The 17,432-nt window shown below is 41.1% G+C and overlaps 1 protein-coding gene across 2 annotated transcripts in view; it reads left to right on the forward strand.

The window, feature by feature from the left end:
* Positions 1–17,432, forward strand: part of HAPSTR1 (HUWE1 associated protein modifying stress responses) — a 53,386-nt gene that overhangs the window by 22,055 nt on the left and 13,899 nt on the right. Inside the window, exon 4 of one of the 2 annotated variants that reach the window (XM_053555416.1) lies at positions 7,010–9,384. The exons of the other annotated variant lie outside the window; for it this stretch is intronic. Coding sequence (XP_053411391.1) covers positions 7,010–7,254 — 245 coding nt within the window. The 3' untranslated portion in view covers positions 7,255–9,384. Of the gene's footprint in view, positions 1–7,009; positions 9,385–17,432 lie in introns of those variants that run through there. 2 annotated transcript variants of the gene reach the window in all.

Genomic DNA, 17,432 nt, shown 5'->3' on the forward strand with positions numbered 1-17,432 from the left:
AAGCTACTGCATTTGCTAGCTGTAAGTGCTGAAGTTAGACGTATCTCACCTTTAATAGGAGACTTTCAAGAAACAGCCAAAAAACCAAATAAGTAAAGGATTTTTTTTTAACTTAAGTACTTTTTGAGTTAAAGACAGCTTATTGTTGAAGGCTGAGGCTTTTTTTGTTTTAAAAACTTTTCTTTGTGGATCTGGCGTTATGAATTGTTTTCTGCAGTTAAAATCCTGTGTGCATTGTAGTGCCATAGCCTTTATTGCCCTGCATTTACTAAGCACTCTATTGGAGAGGCTAGCCATAGGGGTCAGGTAGTAAAACAACTAATAAACTAACCTCAAGAAGTTGCTGGCCTAATAGAGTTACATTAGACAGTTTGAGTCAGATTGAGGCAGGTTCGGTGACATTGTCTTGGGAGTTATAGGCTCCATTTCTGGCTTCTCCAGTTTTTGCCTTACAGTGTTTTTCTACGGACTACATGGAAATCCTTATTTCCTTAAATCATTAAGTTGCAGGGCAGCGCCTGAAAGGAGTAGGGCACTGGCCCCATATGCTGGAGTTGGCGGGTTCAAACCCAGCTCTGACCAAAAAATGCAAAAAATAAATAAATAAATAAAAATAAATCATTAAGTTGCTTAAACAGATTGTTTGATCTGGAGGAACTGGATGCAGGTCCTTATTAGAAAAGGGTAATCAGGGCGGCGCCTGTGGCTCCGTGAGCAGGGCGCCGGCCCCATATACCGAGGGTGGCAGGTTCAAACCCAGCCCCGGCCAAACTGCAACAACAAAAAAATAGCCGGGCGTTGTGGCGGGTGCCTGTAGTCCCGGCTACTCGGGAGACTGAGGCAGGAGAATCGCCTAAGCCCAGGAGTTGGAGGTTGCTGTGAGCTGTGTGACGCCACAGCACTCTACCGAGGGCAATAAAGTGAAACACTGTCTCTACAAAAAAAAGAAAAGGGTAATCATTTGAAATCAGATTTGGGGGTATGAGGTTGGATTGGAATTTGTACCCCCCCCTAAAAAAAAAAAAAAAAAGCAAGGCAGATTCCTAATTTGTCACACTTGAAGCATAAAAATTCTGTCTTTTCTATGTAAAAGGAAAGCTGGCTTTAGGTAGCCTGAACCAGTAGTAGGATTTTCTTGTCTGAGCACAGGTTTTTGTAGCTTTTGTTTTTTAGTCAAAATAATTCTTTGGCCCTCCACATGCCAGAGTAATACAGAAAGGAAGTTAATAAATTTTGTGAGAACAAATCTTTCCTAATAAAATATCCTAGATAATTGATAACATAAGAAGAAATTTAATATTAGTGTTGGGTTCTGTCTCTGTCCTTTTCCTATCGTTCTTCCATCAACATAGCTTTAGAAATATGTCTTGACATCTGACACAAGTGTTTAAGTATTTTTAAAGTGACAGCATAGTATGAAAGAAACTCTTGCAATTTTCTATTGCAGAGGTTTAATTAGAACTCACTGGTGGGGGATTTGTATTCATCTATCTTTGAGAATCCTTTTTCTCCTGAAAAAACTTGCACCTAGCAGCGTGTGAAACATAGTATATTCTTAATGGTTGTTGAATTTTGCAGTCTGGATCTTCTTGAAATAACGGAACTGTTGGTAGCTATTTAACAGTACAATGTCTAAAAAACTTATATGAAAATTAAGATGTAAGAGATTAATGCACCAAAACAGTCTTTTAATTGCTTAAAATTTCAAAGAACCCTCTTTAATTATCTGAAGGTTGGAATTTCTAAACTATGCCCTTTGTTCAGAACAGCTTCTGAAAACAAGAACAATGAAGGCAATTAAGATAGCATAAAAATTTTTGATGAAAAATGGATATTTCCTGCATATTAAGATTAGACATTTGCTTCAAAGTGTCTGGAGTTTGGACTTAAAGCTTCCAACATTGGTAATGCAAAATTGTCTTGAACCTGCAATAAAATTTTGTCGGATTTTTTTTTTTTTTTATTGATGCAATGCCTCAGAGTCAGTTTATTCATCCTGGTATTTATTTAAGCAGTTGAGTATTTGAGTTTAATTTTCTTCCTAATTTTCTGATTTATAAATACTAATTTCTTGGAAAATGAAAATTTCCATAAATTAAAATTTCAGTATCTTGTTACCCATTATATAGTGATAACTGTAGTTCAATGTTTGGTGCATTTTCTTTTAGTATTTTTTTCAATGTATAAATATGAAAATTATTTCATAGTTGAGATCATACTGCATATATGGTACTGTATCTTGCTTTTTTCATTTTAACGTCGTGAGCATTTTCCCCATGGCATTAAAAACTGTCTTTGAAAAATGAAAAGCATTTTGGGCTGTCAGCATAATTGAAATGTTTTCTTGGTATGACACATGTATCTTTGTAATTGGTTTGATTTAGTATGCTTCAATAAAAATTCAGTATTATAATTTACAGATTGGGGTGGGGAGTGGTTATCTACTTCAAATTACCAAAACCTTCCTGATAGGTTTCCTTTTTAAATATTTGAATTCCCCTGATTTATCTAAAACACTATATTGACACTACAAGTGCTTGCTTGGCCTGGCACATCATCACACAACATTGTGCAAAAGTAGTGCTGTGCATCTTAATAATGCAATTCATTTTCCATGCAAGAATGCCAGATTCTTAGGGCTCCCAGCTGGGATGTTACCCACTTTGTTCAAGTTGTGGGATTTCAAATCCCCCATTTTTTTCAAGGCGGTAAACACAGTGGAACAGATCTACAGAGGGCCCTGACCCTGAGCTGGTGGATCAAAAACAGTGTGCCTTGTCACTTCCAGGGCCAGTCCTCTTCTCCCAAGGGGGTGTAGGGGCTGGAATTAAATAGAAAGTGTAGACAAGCCCCAGGCCTCTGGAGTAAGTGAGATAGACTGGGTTTGTCTGCATTTGCTCTTTTCTCTGCTGGTGTGTGACCTAACTTACGTGCCTGGAAACTGGGATTACATGTAATTAATGCTGCAAACAGGATTGATTTTCTTATTATCCTAAGCATGAACTTGGTGTGACATTAATAGCTATGTGCTACTTTTAATAATTTGCCATGTAACTTGGATTCCTATAATCTGGACTGTAAATTTGTTTTAGCTCCAGTGTGAGTTTTCTTTTTAAAGTATGATTAAATTAGCCTAATTTTTTTTTTCGTACTCCTGCACTAATTATTTAAAATGGATGCAGAAACTTTAAAACTGATACATTTATCTTGTATTGAGCACTTAAGACTTCTGTTTAATCATGCTATTTGTTCTGCTTTTGTCAATTGATAACTCCCATAGCCCTTTTGAAATTAAATTGTATGCCCCCAGGGCATACAATTTAGTTCTTGAGTTCTGAAGCATGTTTAGATTTCTCTGTACTTGTATAGGCTTGATTGTTTATGTGGCTTAGCTAAGGTTTCCTAAAGCATCTTCTAGTAGCTGTCATTGGTTTATAAAATAAAATTTGGGCTGTTCAAAATGCATATATTTTTTGGTTGTTAATCTTACCTTTTTTTTTTTTTTTTGGACACTTACGAAAAAGCCTTTTTGGGGAAGATTAGGTAGGCAAACTTTGAAAAGATTTTCACTGCAGAGAGGAGTTAATAACTTTGGGTGTAAGATGGGGTAGGCAATTTTTGAAAAGAATTTCCATGAGAGTAGATGATAGGTAATGTTTGCACATTGTGATTTTACCTGAGCCGCCAAACTGAATGAAGTCACAAACCCAATTAGAAAAGATGATTTTCCAGAAGTTATTGAGGAATTTTCAAATAGATGTTAATAGACATATATATTTTCATGGAACATTAACAGGTGAGATAAGAAGCATTGTTTAAGTGTCCAGTTCACTTCTGATACAGTGTTTTATGAGCCTTCAGTATTTGTTCTGAGGTATTAAGTGTACTGTTAGTGGACTCCTACATAAGGATTTTTGTGGAATTCTTCCTTTGAAACGATAGAATAAATAAGTTGACCATTTTATTGCTGAATGCCCACTGTAGTATATTTACTTTAGAACCTTTTTCATTATGAAACAGGTATGAGAAGGTTTTTGTTACAGTACCTTTTAGTAGTACAGGCAGTCCTCGGGTTATGAATGAGGTAGACAGGTTCTGTAGGTTTATTCTAAAGTTGAATTTGTATGTAAATTGGAACAGGTACATTTACCTATTACCTGTAATAGCCTCTATTTGTAAGTGCAATTGGTAAATAAGATGTTTGTAACTCAGGGACTGTATGTTATGGACTAGGAGATTAGAAAAAAAGATACACCTCTCCCCTCAAGAAGTTTACATACGGTTTTGGTGTGGAACTTAAAAAATATTGGGGTGATTGTTAAACTCGATGGTAATGATTTGAGTGGGAAAGAACCATCTGGGCATTGGAGAGGTGAATAAACAACAGCCAATCCTGATTTCATGGATTTCAAAATGAGGGGTAGGACTTTGAAGTATTTTTCCTTTTCAGAATTAAATGAACATTATGTGCCAGGCACTGTTCATTAATAAGTTCATTAGATAGAGATGAAAGGATATGGTCTGTCAGAAGAGATGGTTAATTGTACTGTGTTTATATATATATATATATTTTTTTTTTTTTGGAGACAAGAGTCTCACTGTGTTGCCCCATGTAGAGTGCTGTCGTGTCACAGCTCACAGCAACCTCAAGCTCTTGGGCTTAAGCGATTCTCTTTCCTCAGTCTCCCAAGTAGCTAGGACTATAGGCGCCCACCACAACACCTGGCTATTTTTTGGTTGGAGTTGTTATTGTTTGGCAGGCCTGGGTTGGGTTCCAACCCGCCAGCTCTGGTGTATGTGGCTGGCACCCTAGCCGCTGAGGTAACATAACTCAGTTATGTTTTACATAACATAGGCGCTGTGTTATGTAAAAATAGCCCAAGGTGTTTCTTTTCTTTTTCTTTTTTTCCCCAAATAAACCTGGCGTTTGGGGATGTTGAATTTGAGACATCCAACAGGCAGATAGAAATCTAGATGGTTCCTGTGAGAAATGTTTGTTCCTGTGATGTCTGTGGGTAAACTAAGTTCAAGGATGTCACCCTACTGACAATAGCTTGTAGGGGAGAAGAGAACCCTATAAAGTCAACTGAGGAAGGAGCTGGCAGGCTGGAGAAGAGGAATGAGTGAAGAATTTGAATTTCAAGCAGAAGAGATGAGGAGCCAGCCAGAAACTAAAAAGAAGTGGGAGAAGCAGGAGAGAAGGAGCCTCTGAAGGGAGGTGTGGTACAGGCCTGACTGATTTAAAGAGCTGTGAATTATTGCTAGTGCATGATTCAATCCTAGGATGGGGGTAAAGAGGGCACGTATTGAGAGAAACTGTTCAAAAGAGATGGGGCTTAAGAGGCAGGCCAGCCCTTGACCCTACTAAAATACTCCAGACTCTATGAGGAAGCTGTGTAACAGGGGATAGGAATACAGATTTTACTTGCATTGAAAGTGCCAGCTCTTTATTTATTTAGTACTTGTTGACCTGGGATGGATTATTTATATATTTAGCCCTTTAAACTTGGATTTGACTTAGGTGTGATAGGAAATAAATTAAGAAGTATAGAGTACCTGACACAGGAAGTACTCTGACATTAGTGCTTTCATTTTTTAAAATAGGTGCTAGCTTTTGAAATGCTTGGAGCCTAAGAGGGGACAAAATTAGATCTCTGATTGCTGAAAGGAAAGGAGCATGCATCTTGTGCAAGCAGACCAGCCAGAGGATTGGATTAGTGAACAAAGAAGAGTGGAATGGCACCTAGAGTAGAAAGTTGAGCAGAAGGGAGGTGTGGGCCAAAAAATACTGTGGTAGAGGGCATGGGCTTGAGAATGTTCAGGGTTGTTTGTGGAGTGAGAACAATTGGAAAGGGGATTTAGTAGACTTGATGTGGTATGCATAGGAGGCAGAGAATCTTTTCAACTTATTCAAATTTAAGCCATATATTTAGAGTTTAAAATTAGAAAGAATTGGCCCCTATCAAATCTAATCTCTAAGCTTACTTTAGCATCCTAAGATATAAGTTCTATTCTTTGGAAACTAATTCATTGTACTAGATCATGTTAAAATTTAGTCAAGGAATAAGAAAATCTCTAGCTAGAATAGCAGAAGGGGAGATTTATGAGTTAGAAAATCCACTGTGGTTTTTATTTTCTGGCCTGATTCATGCCTTTCACAGGTTTATCTTGAAAATTTAGGATTGGAATGTAAGTTTGACTCCTTGAGGGTTTAAGAAATGGTCTTCAGCAATAAGTGCTGGATGTATTTTCTGGATTCAATAACTCTTAACCTTGAAAGCAAAATGAAGCAGGATCTTTATAGCTTCCCTCTCCTCTCATGAAGGATTTGAAATAATGTAGGCTGTCCTAAGGGATATCTCTCTGCCAAATATAGTCCAGACCTAGGGGTGATTATTTGTCCAGGACAGACCTGCTTTGTACCTTGTGTTCCACCATAATTTTTAACAGTGACCCCTTTTTGGACTTGATATATTATTTTGTATGATAAATTATATGGTCACTTTATCTAGAAAGGGATATTAGAATAAGCCTACCCAGGCCTGGAAGTGATTTCTTACTCCCTTGAATACCCTTCCCTGCCCACACAGTCTCTCTCTCATCAGAGGAATCTGTTGGAATGGTGAGTTAAAATAACCAAAATATCTTTTCTGTTTAAAACAAGCACCTCCTGTCCTCATCTAAATTCTATACAATGCCTACCTAATAGGTGGGAGAACTTCATGATATAGTTGTACATCTAGCATGGTGTTTCACACATACATAGCAAGCTTTCAGTTAGTTGGTAGTTACCAATATTGTCAGTATTGGTAGTATTACCAATAAAAACATCTTATATGTCACAGTCAGATGATTCGTTTTTCCAGAATAAAACTTGATTGCTTGCAAGTGACTTCTTAAGATATAGGCAGACATCCTTTGACACTAAAACAACATGGAAAGTAAAGTGGGTTGCTTTCAAAAGGGCTAAATAATTGAGCAACTCTAAAACCTTTTTTCTTCTTCCTAGGTCTTAGTGGTGCAATGGCTAGTATAAGCGTGCGTTCGAGTACCCCAGGCTCTCCTACACATGTAAGCAGTGGATCGAATGCTAGTCGAAGGAGAAATGGACTCCATGATGTCGATTTGAACACTTTCATATCAGAAGAAATGGCACTCCACTTGGACAATGGTGGAACTAGAAAGCGTACCTCAGCCCAGTGTGGCGATGTCATTACAGACTCACCAACCCATAAACGCAACAGAATGATCTAAACTGCAAACATTTTCACACCCACCATGCTGCTTGAAAGCCACTTGATCCTCAACATATACTATTATTGCAAAGGAAACATGAGGCCATCTTCCCTTGTTCACTGTTTAAGACAAGTGAATTCTAAAGTGGTTGCCATAAAAGGAAGTTCTAGGTATTTACAGTAGATGCCTCTTGTAACTATGGCTTTCTTAAAACTATAATCCTAGCAGAGGACATCAGATATCGTGTAGTCATTAGCAAGATCATCATAGGCAAACATATATCCGTTCCAAGGCTAAAAGTGACCTTAACTGTGTTTATTCTCAAAGGGAAAGGAATTATCAGATGTTTATTTGGTTATAGAATGCCCCCCCCCCCCTTGTTTGGTCCATTTCCTGATGTGTAGAGTATTTTGCTTCACAGTATTGCCAGATTCCTAAAATTGTCTAAAAACATGATTTGGCTTCCATTTTTGCAGCAGTACTGTACCAATGCACCTGGTTTTCTATATATTAACAGTGTGCAACTTTAATTATTGAACTGTGCCCTGTCTTTAGTTTTCAAAGCAGTTTCTAATTCTGGTGATTGATGTAAAGAGGTGCTATGATGGTCATGCAATTAATACTTAATATTGAAATCAATACACAGAACTTTATTGGATTCACTTTGTGTGTGTTAGTGCTCTAAAGTAGCAATATTATTAAACTGCCCCCAGATTAACCCTGTAGGCTTGAAATATTCAGTTTTAAGAGAAGTACTACTTCCTATGCCGGGTACTTTCCTTATGGTAAATGTAAACATGTAGACTGCATTCAAAGATGACCTAAAGTAGAGAGGTCATGAACTATGAGAATGGGCTTCCTTTTTGGTTCCGTATTAGTGAGAGGGAGACGGATGGTGGGAGTAGGTATTCTAGTCTTTCATATCTTGTTTCACATTTTTCATGGGTGCTCTGCTTTGAGCAGTTTCCATGGAATGGGTGGAAGATGATAAACTCTTTTGTCTACTAATAATGTGATCACAACTTAAATAGCAAAACCCAACTCTTCCCGTCCCTCTCCTAAAAGGTGCAGTTTGGATTCTCATTCTGGAAAAGATGGAATCGCATGGAGGTTCTCTAGATGTTAGATAGACCTAAATAAAAATTCTCAATAGATTCCTCTTTTGAGTAAATGTAAGACCTCTCGTAGCTACAATGTTTGAGAGCATGTTTCATCTTCATTTTTAATATCTTGACCTGAATGATAGTATTTTTTAGATGAAGAACTGATGTCAGCCTGCCAGGTACTGTAATTTATTCATCATATTATTATATTATATATCAAGTAGGACAGTGAAAAATGTTTCCTTGCAAACTTATAGTCCAGTATCAGTTACTTCCTATTTTTATCCTTAAAAGACCATTGCAAATCAGTGTAAGGGTTTTTCCAGTAATTACTCACAGCACTTTGTTAAAGTTTGCAATTTCTGCAGCCATTTAATAATATCTTTCTGTGAAGAAACTTTGCTAAGTTAACCACAATAATTTCATTGACTGGGTGGGATGTGAATGGAATGTTAGAAATGTGTGAATTGAAGTTCTGTATTCATTATAGATATAGCCCTTATTTAAAAGAGTAGATTCCATACCAAAACTAGGAGTGAAAGTGAGGTATTTCTAAATTTTTGCAAAAGTGGATCATTTTTTTGTTTGAATATAATAGCAGGAAGAATTATAGCAATCTGTCATTTTACCTGAAACGGACAAGCCTATGTATTATGAATACTTTCAAGCTTTCCTTTGGACTATACCAAGAAATGCATTTGGAGTTATCGTTGTAAATTTAGATTCTGGAATTGGGGTTTGGTGGTGTGATGTGCTCACAAGTGGCCAGAACTCCTTTTCCTGAAGGATTTTGAGATTGAGGAACACATATTTAATCTCCCTTTTATGCCTTGGTTCTAGTTCCTCTATCCAGGTTGAATAACAGTTTTTTTGGTTGTTTTGTTTAAGTTGGTGCTCTAAAGCTTAATCTCAGTACCCTTTACTCTGAATTGTCAAATTTTGATAAAATATGTGCCATTTTCTTTGGTAAGAGAAAGCAGGTCTTAATGTCTGCCAGAACACAATTTATATGCCTTATTGGCTCCATTAAACTTTTACAAAACTTCAGCATTTGTTACTTTTTTTCTTTTGCATTAATCTCAAAATGCACCCAATGCATTTGTCACCTTCTCCGTCCCATTGCTCTCTCCTGTGCCCAGTGCAGAATAACCCCAAGGCCCACTAGTAGAAAGGGCAATGATTTCTCTTAGGAAAGCTTAGTTCTGGCTTCTGGATTTTTGAAGTGTTTCTTTGTTCCAGTTTAGCTGCAAAACAAATCATGGAAGATTGCATACTTGTGTGGTACTCTTTAAAAATGAGATTGACTTTTTTAGTCTCTTGAGAATAGTGTAGGCTGAATTTTAACAGCTGAACAGTTTGGGGGAATAGATGACTTCTTCATTCTAAGCTAGATTTCTCTGATTCTTGTGGACACTGCTGCTCCCGTTGCCCTAACTTGGCATGAGTGGGTTGAGTTCATCCTCAACATTGCAGCATTCTGAGCATGACTAAAGGAACTTAATTAATAGTGTTTAAAATTTTATAGAACAAAATTAATGGAAAGCAGGTTGAATCTGAAGATCTGCAGTAAAAATCTTCAGTGTGGCTTGCTCAACTGGTGCAGTGATAAACACCTTAAATCATAAAATGAATAAATCATTAAAAACACAACAAAAAAAACCATGGGGCTTGTCTGCAGTTTTGTTTTTGTCATCACATCTGCATAACTTTTGGATGAAATCAAATGAAGTTTAGGCTTTTAAAAAAGAATTAGTGTTCTAAATGTTTTTCTTAAGGGCTTATTGGAACTCAACAAATTTGAGTAATTGTGGCTTTGGGCCTGAAGGTTTCCGTACAGCAATGAAAGCTGGCCAAGCTCTTGACTCGGAGGGTTAGTCAACCTTAGAGGGTAAGGAAGGGAGGTGCAAGATGCCAAAACATTCAAAATGGGACCTTTACTTGGGGACATGGGCGGCACAATTAATTTTAGAAAATTATGAACAGAATCATTAAATTTTTGGCATGGCTACTACCTGAAATAGTGGCTATGTTAGCAGATATTTCTCATTGCATTTCATGTCCTGAGGTTTGTTAGAACCTGGCACTGTTTGGATTAATTATTGAGGTCTTTAGTTTACCGAGGTTGGGGATCTTCAGAGATAGATTTTGGATTCTTGGATTGAAGTGACTTGAAAGGTTCTACCATAGGAAATCAACTTTATAGTAAAGTTGAAAGGAGGTTAAGGTTCATGTGTTTAGTAGTTTAAAGGAGGTTGTTCTGGTCAGATTTTTATAGTACCCTGTAACAGCTTATGATTCCCCATAAGGCCAGTTTCTAGAGTCTCTGGAATGTTTGAGGTGATGATTTAATGGGTTATATATAATATTTGAGAGGAGCAGGCCTGAGCACCCAATGCTGGCTGTCATAACTCTTGTGTTACACTGGTGCATTTGACATGGTGAGATCCAGGGTTTACCGCCTACCATGCGACCTGCACTCTTTGTGAAGTTCATTAGCTATAACAGCGTGTAATCTGGCAAAGCTGTCTTACCGATGGTATTCTAAGTTTCTGATGGTCCCTTGTTTTAACTGTATTGATTTAGAGCTTTAAAAATATTCAGAACAGCAAAAATTCAGTCACACAGTGGCTTACAGTGTATGCAGATCTTTCTCCACCAGGATATAAATGGTGAAATTTTATGGCTGACTAGTATTCCCCTATATGTATGGGCCTTTGTGCAGGTCCCAGTTTTCCATAATCAGTAGCAGTGTAGAAGTGAATATTCTGATTTTACATTTTTATAGGATAAATTTCTGTAGATGAAATTGCTAGGTCAAAGGCGTTCATATTTAAAATACTGGTAGGTCCTACCGAAGTGCTGGTGAGGTACTGGTGTTAACTTCCATCAACATCCTAAGAGTGCATGTGCCCAGCATCTTAGCCAGTGTTGAGTATTTGTACTTCTTGCAGGCAGAAGTGAATGTACAATTTTAATTTGCTTTTTGTCTTTCATGAAGGAAGATTTTTTGTTTGATATCCTCTGTATTTGAATGCAGATTTCCCCACTAGTTTTACCTCTCTAGGCTCAATTTCTATAAAATAATTACAATAGAAAAAGAAGAGGGAACTAAAATGACTTGATGGGCAGCGCCTGTGGCTCAGTGAGTAGGATGCCAGCCCCACATTCTGAGGGTGGCAGGTTCAAACCCGGCACCGGCCAAACAGCAACAAAAAATAGCTGGGCATTGTGGTGGGCGCCTGTAGTCCCAGCTGCTCGGGAGGCTGAGGCAAGAGAATCGCCTAAGCCCATGAGCTGGAGGTTGCTGTGAGCTGTGACGCAATGGCACTCTACCAAGAGCGACAAAGTGACACTCTTGTCTCTAAAAAAAAAAATGACGTGGGCGGTGCCTGTGGCTCAAGGTAGGGCGCCCATATGCCGGAGGTGGCGGGTTCAAACCCAGCTCCGGCCAAAAACCACAAAAAAATAAAAGAAAGACATTTCTAAAAAAAAAAAATGACGTGAATTCTTTGAAAGTTGGATATATTTACATCTTTATTTGTAATTTTCCTTCAAGTTAATGGAGCCCCCGAGAATTCTGGAATGTGGCTGTTATTTTCTTTCAACATGCCATTCAGAAATTAGAACACATGCATTAAAAATTTAAATTTTTTTGAGTGACAGGGTCTTGCTGTGTAGACCCAGGCTGGAATGCAGTAATGTGATCATAGCTCAAGGCAGCCTCAAACTCCAGGGCTCAAGTGATCCTTCTGCCTCTGCCTCCTGAGTAGCTGGCACTACAGGTGTGCTGCAAGCTCATTTAATCTTCTCTCTCCTCTCCTCTCCTGTCCTCCCCCCTCCCCTCTCCTCCCCTTTGCTTCTTTCTCTCAGTTTTCCTTCCTTTCTCTTTTCTCTCTCCCCCTCTTTTCTGCCCCACTACCACTACTGTTACAACCTTAAACTCTTGGATTCAAGTGATCCTCCTGCTTCAGCCTCCAGAGGGGCTAGGAAAAAGTATGATGTAAGTCATTATGGAGACTGGAACTTGGATGTTCCAGACTTAAATTGATTTCATCATGTCCTGGGGCAATTTGCCAGAAATACCTAGGGAAGCTTGTGTGTGCTGTGAAGTATGGGTTGGTTTTTTGCAAACTTGGCCTTGGGCTTGTTCATGAGATGAATGAGATTTATTTTTCTAATTCTTTTTTTTTTTTTTTTTTGTAGAGACAGAGTTTCGCTTTATGGCCCTCGGTAGAGTGCCGTGGCATCACACAGCTCACAGCAACCTCCAACTCCTGGGCTTAGGCGATTCTCCTGCCTCAGTCTCCCGAGCAGCTGGGACTACAGGCGCCCGCCACAATGCCTGGCTTTTTTTTTTTTTGTTGCAGTTTGGCCGGGGCTGAGCTTGAACCCGCCACCCTCGGTATATGGGGCCGGCGCCCTGCTCACTGAGCCACAGGCGCCGCCTGAAATTTATTTTTCAAACTGAAGTTGAGTGCCTACCGAGGAGGTGGGACAGGTTGGCAAGTACAGGCTGGCTCAAATCTCAGGGTGGACCAGGTGCTGATCTGTTGCTGTGTATTTTGGAGGCATTTGCACTCCGGCTGCTTCAACTGCAGTTGCTAGTGAGGATTGTGACAATCTTTTGTTGGGTTTGATGGGCGTGTCTTCTTCGCTGTTGTAAATGCTCAGAGCTCTGGTTATTTATGGAACTGCCTTTGAGAGTTTCAGGAGTCTTAGGTTTTATCCAGCTTGAGCAATGAAGAGGACTTACGAGGCTGAGAATAGTTTTACAGCCTGACTGAGGAAGAAAGGTTTGGGAATACTTGGCAGCAGCCACTACTGATTTCCCTGGGCTGCTTTTAGCACCTGGGGGCTCTCTGGCCTCCAAAGTATGTGTGTGTGGATTTATAATCCAGATGTCCTCCCTAAATCCATGAAGGTATGTGCCACTATAACTGAGCTCCAAGGAAAGATTTTCTGACTGTTGGTATCTCTTCCTTAGGGGTGGTGGTGCTAGGGTTGAGGTTTCCTGGGAAGAGGAGGGGATCACCTTTCAACCTGGCTGTTCTTTAGTGCAGTGGGAAGAGGTTGATCACTTTTGCCCGGAGTCTTCTTCCCATGGTGAATGTCAAGGTCACAGTTAATGGCTGTGTTGATTTCAGAGTGTATTTAGAAATTTGTGATTACTGGGCGGCGCCTGTGGCTCAGTGAGTAGGGTACCGGCCCCATATGCCGAGGGTGGCGGGTTCAAACCCAGCCCCGGCCAAATTGCAACAAAAAAATAGCCGGGCGTTGTGGCGGGCGCCTGTAGTCCCAGCTACTCGGGAGGCTGAGGCAAGAGAATCGCGTAAGCCCAAGAGTTAGAGGTTGCTGTGAGCCGTGTAACGCCATGGCACTCTACTGAGGGCCGTACAGTGAGACTCTGTCTCTACAAAAAAAAAAAAAAAAAGAAATTTGTGATTACCAAAAAGTCCTCATTTGCTGTTTGAGGACTGTTAGGTTGACATAAATGTTGTATAGACATGTGTTTACAGTGGTTTACACAATTATATTTGGTGTTGAAGGCTTGCTTCTTGCCCATCTCATTGTTTGTCAGATGTTTTGTACTGATCCATAGTAAGAAACCTTTTGTAATAGACACAGCATAACCGAAACAAGTCTCGAAAGTAAGTAGTCCTCACTTTCCTGGGTACCATGTCTTCTACTTGATATCGTTTCTTGCTGTTTCACTGAACATTTTGGTATATGTGACCAACTGCCTTAATTCACAACCAGCTTAAAACCCTTGGCTCTGGGCACCAACACATGGCACAAGGTAAGTATGGACGGTTCTTGAAGGAGTGAGTGGATAAAAGGTAGCTTGAATACGTTTTCTTTTTTTTTTTTTTGGAGACAGTTTTATTATGTTGCCCTTGGTAGAGTGCTGTGGCGTCACAGCTCACAGCAACCTCAAACTCTTGGGCTCCAGTGATGATCTTGCCTCAGCCTCCCAAATAGCTGGGACTACAGGCACCTGCCACAATGCCCAGCTATTTTTTTGGTGTAGTTGTCGGGTTTTTTTTTGGCAGGCCCGTGCAGGGTTAGAAACCGCCTGCCTTGGTGTATGTGGCTGGTGCCCTAACCACTGAGATACAGGTGCCGAGCCTTGAATAAGTTTTTTATATTTTCACAAAAAGCTGTCTAATTCCCCTCCTTTTGGGCCTTCAGTCTGTCATGTGGTGGTTAATAACAAGCAGGACTTTGGGGCCAGTGAGATGTAAGGAGAATGCTGGCTTTACCACTAGTGAGTGGGCTGCCCTCCTGGGCCCTGCTGCCGAACTGGGGAGTAGAGGGTGCCTGGCACACATGCTCAGCTCTTGGGTGTGAGCCATTAGGTGTGCTTCTCAACTGGCTACATGAAAATTCCTTCCTCAAAGTCTGTGAGGTCTCTTTCCTGGGTTCTGCACTATCCTCCAGCCTCAGTTTCTTCCTATCTCTTCCGTTCTCTCATTTTGTGGATTTCAGTTCTGCATATTAGAATCAGCCACGGGCAGGCTGTACCCCAGGAAAACTAGATGGATCTCCTTGGCTTGGGCCTAGTCACCAAGATTCTTCAAGCTTCACCAGCAGAGAACCGCTGTCCAGGGATCTAGCTTATTAGCTGGGCAGGTGGTTTTGGGCTCCTTGGGGCCAGCCTCGAGGCTAAGGGCAGCTGGTGCTGTGAGAAGACTCAGCCCTTCCTCTGGGGCTGCCACCCATTATCAGTCCTCAGGCTTTGAGGAAGTCTGAGCATGGTCATCGCTTTCCTCTGGGGCAGGGTGTTTTACCTGGCTTGGCAGGAGGAACTTGGCACTTCGAGGTGTGGTTAGTTTCGGCTCACCAGGAGTGACCCAGCCCCTGTGCCCAAGAGACATCTTCCTGGTGGAGCTTTGTCACCTTGGAGGAGGTTTAACATACAGATGCCCCACCTACACATGCATGCTGAATCCAAAGGTCTGGGTAGGACAGGGTACCCCCCCACCCCCCGCCCAAAAGATAAATTGAAGAATAAAAAATGGGCTGTAAGTCCTACCAGCTGCTTCTCTGTTTACATTTTAAAGTTACACAGGTAATACACATACTGGAGGGGGCAAGGGATTATACAGCAAGGTACTGGGTCAAGTCTTTTGGGGGTTTCCTCTTCCTGGATGTCCTGGGCAGGTGAGCTTGGAGCTTTTTCAGCCTTTTACAGCTACAGGGGACACTGAACCAAGGTCAAGGCAGCGGATTCAGCAGAAAATGGGAAGACCCTTGGTCCTGGAGCACAGTCACCACTGTGTGAATCCACTGGAGTCTTGTTGCACGGAGCAGCTTACTGTCCATGTTCCTACAGACTCAAATCTTCTTTCCATCCCAGAGTCCTAAGTTACATTTTAAAAAATGCTTGTATGTATGCAGATGCACTGTGTTCCAGAAAAATAATATACAAAAGGGATCACACACAATCGACACTGCACTTTCATTTCCCACTTAAAGTAGGTCAGAGCCCTTTCTGTTACCAGTATGGGCTTGGGTGCAGTGACTCATGCCTGTAATCCCAGCACTCTGGGAGGCCGAGGTGGGTGGATTGTCTGAGCTCACAGGTTTGAGACCAGCCTGAGCTAGAGTGAGACCCCATCATTGTGATGGGAGGCTGAGGCAAGAGAATCTCTTGAGCCCAAGAGTCTGAGGTTGCTGTGAGGTATGATGCCACTGCACTCTACTGGGGGTGACAAAAAAAATTGTGAAAAAGGGCCAGTGATTACTGTTACCAGTAATCTACCAGATGGGATTGAGGCTTAGCTGGCAGAGCCCACTCAGGGCCTTTGCCTGGGCATTGGGCCAGTGCCTTGTGCCCTGTGGGTTCACAGCAAGCTTTTGACCCCTGCAGGGTTGTAAGGTTCTCCATGGAGAGCCTGGTGTGCCCCTGCCCGCACTATCAGATGGAGTTGTGGTGGTGCCCTGGGCCTGCCCTGCAGGGCTTTGCCTCAGAAGTCTCTCCCATTCCCCACTTGTGGCTGTAATCTTTCTGTTATCCCTTACAGCTATGTTTGGCTCCACAGGTTCTGGCTTCTCTGCATTCAGGAGTGGGGAAAGAAACAAACAGGAAGTCCACCAGTTGTGTAGGAATTTATGAAATGCCTGCAGTGAGATTCAAGGGGCCAGTGGCAGCAATCGATAACCAACACTGTTTCTCAACCGTCTCCTGGGGGCTTTGCATGCACGTCCTATTTCAAAGTTCCAGCAGCCCTTAAGGTGTGTGTGCACCTATTTTGCTGATGCTCAGAAAGGTTCCAGCTGAGACTCCAATTTAGGATCTTTCTGACCCTGTAGTCTGGACTCTTCCCCCGTGCAACATTTCCTTACCCGATTGAGGCACTGTCCTTGTTTCTGTGGAGTTTGTGATCCAGTGGTGGGTGGTGGTGTGACGTTTTGGATCATTCTATGTGTAAATGGTAGTGTTCCACGGTCTAAACAGTTTCTCAAGTATGCTTTTTTCCATTGAACTAAGATTTTACCTTTTTTTAAAGAGACAGAGGCTCACTTTGTTGCCCTCGGTAAAGTGCTGTGGTGTCACAGCTCGCAACAACCTTCAGCTCTTGGGTTTAGGCGATTCTCTTGCCTCAGACTCCTGAGTAGCTGGGACTACAAGTGCCCGGCACAACACCCGGCTATTTTTTTGTTGTTGTTGTAGTTTGGCTGGGTCAGGTTCGAACCTGCCATCCTTGGTATATGGGGCTGGCGCCCTATTCACTGAGCCACAAGCGCCACCCATGAACTAAGCTTTTACCTTAAAAAAACGTTTTTTCCTTTTTTTTTTTGAGACAAAGCCTCAAGCTGTCGCCCTGGGTAGAGTGCTATGGCATCACAGCTCACACAACCTCCAACTCCTGGGCTTAAGTGATTCTCTTGCTTCAGCCTCCCAAATAGCTGGGACCACAGGTGCCCACCATAATGACTGGCTATTTTTTTGGTTGCAGCCCCGTCATTGTTGTTTGGCGGGCCCCGGCTGAAAAAAAAAAAAAAAAAATTTTTTTTTTGAGACAGTCTCACTCTGCCAGGCTAGAGGAGCATGGTGTCAGCCTAGTTTAGCAACTTCACACTCCTGGGTTC

Source organism: Nycticebus coucang, chromosome 12 (assembly GCF_027406575.1).
Source record: "Nycticebus coucang isolate mNycCou1 chromosome 12, mNycCou1.pri, whole genome shotgun sequence".
NCBI classification, from domain to species: Eukaryota; Metazoa; Chordata; class Mammalia; order Primates; family Lorisidae; genus Nycticebus; species Nycticebus coucang.